This window comes from Trachemys scripta, chromosome 5, assembly GCF_013100865.1.
Source record: "Trachemys scripta elegans isolate TJP31775 chromosome 5, CAS_Tse_1.0, whole genome shotgun sequence".
NCBI lineage: Eukaryota > Metazoa > Chordata > Testudines > Emydidae > Trachemys > Trachemys scripta.
In genome coordinates, this window is record NC_048302.1 from 59,382,962 (window position 1) to 59,391,359 (window position 8,398).

The following is an 8,398-nucleotide window of genomic DNA, read 5'->3' on the forward strand; positions in this document are numbered from 1 at the left end:
TAGCAGTCATTTTACATAAAATTAAGCAATGAGAAAACTATACTTATTTACATACTGAGACTCAAAATCCTCTGTAATTTCTATCCATATATTTAATGCACAATAATCAACCTCCTATATTATTCCACCACACACCTATTACACAAACATCACTTCTCTGAAACCTATCATTTCACCTCCAGCTCACTCTTAACTAGGAAGAGTGTTCTCTTTCTCTTGATGTATAAATTCACTAAGCAAAAATACACGCAAAGTATAATGTGGCCAAAGTTAACTGGGAACTCACAGAAAAGTCTTATCTCTAATGAAATACCGAGGCACTGCACTTTAGAGGAAGTAATTAAGGAGGCACCCCGTTGTGCCTAGTTATGGGAGTTCAGTTAGAACAGTGAATTTTCTTCATTTTATTAGTTTCTGTCACAATCTTAATGTTTTTTGACGTGTTTTTATTTGTTTTTTGGAGGATTTCTGCTGTTTAAAAGCAGATTTTAAAAATACTGAGTGAATTGTACAAATATATAATCTTTTCTTAGGCTTGTTTTAGATTTTACACAATTACAGTATATATCAATGCTAGGTTAATACACTGGGTAACATGTATTTTTGTTGATGTAATATAACTGCATGTGCATTGTAATCCATCATTACAGACTTTTTGTGTTTTAAGCATGTTCACATTTGAACCTCCACAAATGTACCCATAATATTTCCAGGTGCTTTTGTTTGTGCATCTGAATAGAGTAGTTGCAATTTTATGCATGATTTGCAGAATCATAGTGTGGTTATCTCATAGTATCTCAATAACTGATAGCGTGTGAATTCATGGTGGGATGAAAGCCATTCTTAGCCAAAGAAAGCTCAAGGATTTGATTAATTACTGTACACATGCAAATGTTGTGTTTTGTATGCACAAACACATGGACCCGCAGATATTGAAAATACTGCCTTCCATAGAGTTTCTGTAATTCTCATGGTAGCTAGAAATGTTGTCATAAAAAATTATTGCAAAGCCCTTGAAGTAAATAAGCCATTAACTGCTCTTCTAAGTGAATATCTATTATCCTAAGCAAAATTGTTTTCCTTTATCAAAGTTCACAAATCCAAAGAATTGCGGAAGAATTAATCTACATTTTTAATTCAATAAAATTCCCTACATTCTAACTGGTTCTGGATGTCTGATTTGCAGAATCATAGTATGGCTATTTCTCAGTAACTGATAGCATATGAATTCCTGATTGGCTAAAAGCCATTCTTAGCCAAAGAAATATCAGAGATTTGAGTAATTACTGTACAGATACTTTTCAGTAACAGGACTATGAAATATTCAAATGGTTCTACTCTGAACACTATAATCCCTCTGTTTGAATTGGCCCCTGCACTAAAACTTTGCAATTTGCCCATCAAACTTAGGCTACAGTTGTTACCTAGTTAACAGAAAACAACCTTAGTTTATTAATGTTGGGACATGATATAATCAAAATTCTTGTACAGCTTAATGAGAAAAGACCAACCAAGTTCATATCCTACCTTATTACTATTAAGGTGGAGTTTTAGGGTTTTTTTCTTCTGATTTGTGTGCTTGAATCAAAATGGGGGCATCATCACAGTCCTTAAAAAATTACTTTGGATCTTCAATTTCTAAATGCTGCCTTTCACTAGAAATTAATCTAAATCTACTGTAAAACGAACATAATTCTAAATCTTACCTTTAAAGATATGAATTGCCAGGAATACATGGATTAAACTTTGTTCTGAAAAATTCCCTTGGTGGTGGCGGTATTGCATCCTTAAGAAGTGACCCACAGGTATGTATGCAGGCATTGATTTTGATTTTAGTTATTTTTTATAACTATGTATTGCACAAACTCTTTTTAACCAACACTGGGATGGAGTAATAATCTGCTGTTGACTGATAGCTACCTTTTAATTTCACAAAAACATAGTCTCTCATTCATTCTTCCAAGTTTGAAAACTAAGCAGTGATGCATAGCTCAGTTAGTGGAAAAGATTTGGTTTTACATGTGAAATGATGGATTTGCAGGCTTTATGAAAGGTGAAGTTGCCATGCTTTGTGATGTGTCAGCTGTGTTTTTGACATACTAATGAATTTAGCTACTCAGAAAAATGTGGTCACATTTTTGGAGAGCAAGTGTTTACTAGACAACTTGGTTTTGAGTGTATTCTGGTATACATAGGACCCCAGATTTCCAACTGGTGTAACTCCATTGATTTTGATCCAATATTTAATAGGTGTAACTTGAGTGACTTCTATGGAGCCACACCAATCCACACCAACTGAGAAGCTGGCCAGGGTTTAATTCTGGTTAATCCTGTGTAGGTGTGCAAAGGGAAGATGGAGGCACAGGAGGTCTGTTAGGGTATGTTTACACTGCATTTAGATGCCCGTAGCTGGCCCATGCTAGCTGACTTGGGCTTGCAGGGCTCAGGCTTAAGGGGTTGTTTAACTGCAGTGTAGACATTTGGGGCTGGGCAGCAGCCAGAGCTCTGGGACCCTCCCACCTCACAGAGTTCTAGAGCCTGAGCTCCAGTCAGAGCCTGAACATCTAAACCTCAGTTAAATAGCCCCATAGCCTGAGCCCTGCAAGACCAAGTCAGCTGCCCCAGACCAGCCATAGCTTTTTAACTGCAGTGTAGACATACTCCTAAGTCTCCCAACCCCAGCATAATTTGCTATTGCTGTCACGTCCAGTGGCACTCTCTCGTCACAAGGGGTGTGGCCTATAAGTTATGGGTGTGATGAGAGTCTTGTGCCTTTGTGATCCTGAGTGGAAATGCACATTAAACTATTCTGCAGCTCTTGTAAAAAGTTCCGCTCTTTGCGTTCCTCATCTACTTCCCCACGATCCCGTGACCTTCTGCCTGACTACGCCACCCCAGAAACCTTGCATAGGCTCTTTGATAGATGTGAATAAATAAAGGATGATTTTTAGCCTGGAAAGTTCCTTTAATATCAAATTATTGAAAAAGCGGAAAAAAAAAAATAGGAGGCGGCGCTGGACCCAACATTGACCGAGAGACTAGGATAACATTTTGCCAGGAGTCAGTCAGATCATCCAAAATTAAATCAAATCAACAGCTTTCACATTGTACTCCACATATACTGTTTTTTTCCAAGTACAACCCAGATGGTAGAAATGAGACCAACTTTGTATGTGCATTAGTTTCATGTTATTGGGGATGCATGAAAAAAAGCACTTTCAAAACCTACATCCCAAATATTAAGTGACATTAAAGATCAGAAATACCTCCATTAACTGTGCACAAAGCCCCAACAGTACACACACGGTGTTGACAGCCCAATTCTGCCATCCTTACTCATGGTGAGAAATACCTTACTTCACAAGTAGTCTCACTGAAATCATCTGTACGGTTCACAGAATAAAATACAATTCAACATGAATATGGTGTCAGAATTGAGTCCTAAATAAAAAAAACTATAAAGCAAAGAGATCTAGCTCACTGAACTCTGGTATGCAGTAATTTAAATAAATAAATAAGTGCTGGAAAAGCTTAGCTCTACCTACCAAAGTTTAAATGGTTGCAAATCTTAAGTAAAAGCTAAAAAACTTAACTTAGGTTTTCTTCCTTTTATTTGTTTGACTTTGCTACTCACGTAAGTTTTTCCTATGTGGATTTGCAGTTCAAGGGTTGAGGAAATTACCTAAAAGCTGGTTGTAATATTATATAATTGGCTATTGGCTTAGCCGCAAAATTCAGATCCAGACTTTGAATACACCAAAGTTCAGGGATGTTATGTAATGTAGAAGTCTGATATCCTGTTTGTTTCAAACAACTTTTTTAATTTAAAATGTATTTTTGTAAAGGTGGTATATTTAAATATGTAACTTAATTTTAGATATTTGGTTCATCCAATGCAATCTATTTTCTGTTTTGTTCTCTCTACAGGGCAAGGCATTTGGGCAGATGTTACTGGATTTCCAGATAAAAAATGTTCCAGATTTAAAGTCCTTAATAGAATAATGATTTTTGGGTTCATCTGTTTTTAAAAGTCTGAATACAAACAAACAAACATGCAAAACAAAAACTAGCTTCTTGAGTCAAATTCAAGAAACTGCAAACTAAAGTGGTGGTGACAGTTCTCTCTCTCAGGCTTAACTGTAAGGCACAGAAAAGTGAATATTTTGAGTATTACCAGACAAGTAGCTTTGTCTGTGACTAATAGCATTTCCTGTCTAGTTAGTACATTGGATAAAGAGTTAATTTATTTCCTGTAAAATATAATAAAGCAATAAAATAAAAAATAAAAAATTTACAGTGAGATAACCAGACAACCACACTCCCAAAATGAAAACTACCTTTTGATCCAGTCCTCCTCTCCGTCCTTCTTTAGAACTCTTAATAATTAAGAGGAATAATATTGTTGAACTCTTAACTGCTCAAGTCCACCACCTTCAGTCTGCACTGTGATCTTGCACAGTATATCCCTTATTTATACAGAACAGTCAGATAACTTGGTGCTTGTCTATTGAAAAAATCACCATTTACCAACAACTGTCAAACTGTGGTAGCTGAGGTCAGTTTTTCCCTCTAATTAGGACAGTATATAGCTGCAGTAACTCAAGCACCACTGTGTGGTGACTGATGGTGAATATTGACTTTGAATGGTGACCACTATACTTCAGGGTATTCTGCAGTCAGTGAGAGAAAGCTGAGTGTTTTCTATCCCCAACTTCTCTCATTGCCTATAACCCTTATTTGAACAACACTGAAGTAATTACAAAATGGAGCTCTTGTCATGTGGATTATTTTGAAGAAGAAAAAACGCTAACAGCCAGATTTGATGCCCCACTCTCTCTTGTGTGGTGCTACAAAAGGGATGGAATCTGGACTTATCACCTCTGTTGGAGATTCCCCTAGGGCACAGGAGTTCCCAGCAGGTGCTGAATCAGTTTAGCTGTCCCTTGCACCACCCTTCTCCACAACCCTGGACGGGGAGCATGTTGGGGGCAGAAAAGAGGCATGTCTGATATGCACTGTATTCCATCTATCCTCAGCTTCCCCAAAGTACACTGCATCAGAGCTGGTGCCAAATGGTGAATTAGGGAGTTGTATCCAGCTCCCTGAAAAGAAACTCAGCCTAATAGAGATTCAGGCCTGATAATTCTCTGTATCTCCTACCACAGCAGAAAGATATGTACATTTGGTTTTTTTTAAATCTCTTAGTGGACAATGTTTAGATACACATTTCTGAATATAAAAGTATGTTCCTTTATTTTCAGAAGAATTTATTAACTGTTTAGTGCTGATAAAATTGAGACTTTAATAATAGTGGTTACAACTATGAATGATGTGTAGGTGCTTTATAAGCCTCATCAGAAATCTTTGGCAGTGCCTCTGAGCTCTAATCCGTTCTATCACTGTTCTCCATTTGCTAGCCTATCTTTAGCAAGGATTGTAACTGAATTTTTCCAGTTTGCATTGTGGTTTTGTCCATTTGAGGACTATGTTGAGGACATCATGTGTGGAATCTTGACCCTATTAACATTAATGACAAAACTCACATGGAATTTGATGGGGACAGAATTTCACCCATATTCTTTTCCCTTGTGACCTAAACAGAATGTAAGAAGATAATATACTAATTACTGTGTCAACTAGTCATATATAGTATTATTTGTACATCATTATTAAGTCTGGTTGTAAAGGCAAAAATGGGAAAACCATGGCTTTGTCACAGAAAAATATGGAAAATTCAGACCATTGGGATGAGGGTTCAAAAAGGTTGGGGGGAGGGGAGTTGCACAATATTTAAATTGTTTACATTTCTTTTCCATTAGAAAAGTGTTAAACAGCTGTCATCAATAGTCTGAAACCATATTAAGACAGGAAAACAGAAAAACCCACCAAATAGTCAAATTTGTTAATAACAATAATTCATGGAAGAAAGTCTTGCTCAGTAGCAGACAGACTAAGATGAAAAAGGACCATGGGCTAGACCCTCAACTGGTATAAGTAGTGCAACTCAGTAAAGTTTAATAGTTATGCTTATTTACACCATCTGGGGATCTGGCCCCATGATGTTATTATAATACCCTAAAAATGACATTTTTGGTCATGGAAATCATGGCTATGCCAAACATATACAGCCTATGCTGTTTAAGTGATTTTGTATTTCTATATGCAACTACTTTGATATTGAAAGTAAACGGGTAAAAAAACTAGATATTTCAGTAATTTAAATAGTTTATTTTAGTATATTTTCCAATTGCAACTTAATTTAGAAAGGTTTTTAATATTAATTGTTTTGGGTTTTTTTTAACGTTTTCTGAGTTTGCATGTTGGTTCAGTTCCCACTTTGGATTGTATCTCACCCAGTTCTGTACCAAATTAAACATTCACTGTTGGTTAATATGAAAATTGAACGACTAAACAATGAACACTTTAGACCCACTGGTAGTGGTGGACTGTTGGCTGGGAGGTGCAGACCATTCACAACTATACAACAGAGGCACAGTTTGTTCAAGAATTAAACCATGCAGTGTTCATGTTGATGGGGTAGGGGATGGAAAGGGGTTTCTCTGTCTCTGTTGGAGTTTATACCCCTCCAGACACCACTAAACCATCCCCAATAGGGATAACTTTGATCTATGGTTGGGTTTTGTTTATTTGTTTGCTTTTGCAACACACTAGATTGCACCAAGTGGCATTTATTTTCATAATATTTCCTTGGGGAATGTGTCAAAATCCCTTAGACATAAATGTTATTCCTTGGCCCTAACACCATAGTTGTGCAATAGTTAGTTTAATTCATGAATTTGTACCTATCTTAATAATCCAGAACTGACCTGAAAAGCTATATTAAAATTGCATTTATTTCCTCATCTAGAATGAAGACTGAATAATTACAAACAGAATTTGCAAATGACCTCCAGTACTTGGAATAATATTTCCCACTTATTAGAGTGACTCTCAGAGCAGTCTTCTTGTATATTTCCATAGCTTGGTTACTCTGAAGGATGGGATAAACCAGCATAGTTAGGGGTTTACCATCATTCTAAAGTACCAAGGAATATTCAACCAACAAGATCACTAAATTCTCTGTATTCTGAACTGCTCCTCAGTCTTTGAGGGTTTGGAAAGTGCAGGTCAGGCCTATTTCTGATTCTAACCCCTATATTAGGACAAACATTATTTGTGCAACGGATTATCCAACAGACCATTTCATTGTCACCATGGGAGAGAGAAGGCTTCACTTTTTATTTTAATTTTTAATTACATTTCTTCAATTTGAATCCTTATTGAACAGTTTCAAGACATCACATTTTTTCAAACTTGATGGTTGCATGATGGTATTGATAATTGCCCTTGCTGTCTATGAGAGTGGCATTCTCAGGTTAGACAAACTATAGCTGTTCAGCTTTGCATTGGGTTCTTATGCAGCCATCTGTAACATGAAAATAAGTGTGGGCCCATAAACAGCCAACCTATCCTACCTGAGGCCTTATTTGCACAAGAGTGGTTGCACTAGTTTAACTAAAAGTGTGATGTTAAACCAATTTAGTGTAAATCAGTGGAAATTCCTGTGTGCGTACTCTTGTTTTGAGAAGCTTATTTCAGTGTAGCGCAACCCAATTTCTGATTTAAACTGATCAAAACAAGTGTGTTTGCTCTCGTTTAGTTTAAATATATGTTGTTAAATTGGTGCAACTTTCTGATGTAGACAAAGCCTTACTTTTCCAACTCTTTTTCTTCCTGTCTTTTGCTGGCCATGAGGGCAAGGAAACAGGGATTAATATGAAACTCCATGGAAATTTGTTTGGCTCTAGGCAGGAGGCCTTGTAGGCACCCTCCTAGTGTCAGGGAGTTCATACATAATAGATGTGAGTCCATGCCACAAAGGTGGGAATTGTTCACACCTGCTGTAGCTCAAAATCTACGGTGCTGTAGTTCAAACACGAATTAATTCAGGGAAGTTCTGTGGCCTGTGTTATACTGGAGCAGAGACTAGTTGATCACAGTGGTTCCTTGTGTCATAATCTATGAACCCATCTCCAAAACACAGTAATTTAAATTAAAAATTGTAAATTATCACTTGCCTCTGAGCTTTCTATTCTTACTGTTTCTTATGACAGCTCTAATTCTCAAAATAAAATATATCCTAAAATGTTGCACGGTCCCTAACATTCAAAACAGATGGTACAATTTATCATATTTAAAACCAATATTTTGAGATAGTTTTGCCATTTCTGTGACAATTTAATCTGCCCATTAAACAATGCACAGAATGATTATGTACTGCAATGACCATCCAAAACAGGATGGAAAAATAGTGTGTTCTAGAGTTGGACTAGAGGTAAAGTGCCTTTTTAAATGTTAATTATAATTCAATAAATTAAACAAATATGTTTTTTCTTCA

At 36.5% G+C, this 8,398-nt stretch overlaps 1 protein-coding gene across 1 annotated transcript in view; it reads left to right on the top strand.

The window, feature by feature from the left end:
• Positions 1–8,398, top strand: part of LOC117877601 — a 100,464-nt gene extending 92,066 nt beyond the window's left edge. Inside the window, exons 19-20 of the mRNA XM_034770788.1 lie at positions 1,715–1,805; positions 3,928–8,398. Of these exons, the coding sequence (XP_034626679.1) occupies positions 1,715–1,805; positions 3,928–4,002 (166 nt within the window). The 3' untranslated portion in view covers positions 4,003–8,398. The remainder of the gene's footprint in view (positions 1–1,714; positions 1,806–3,927) is intronic.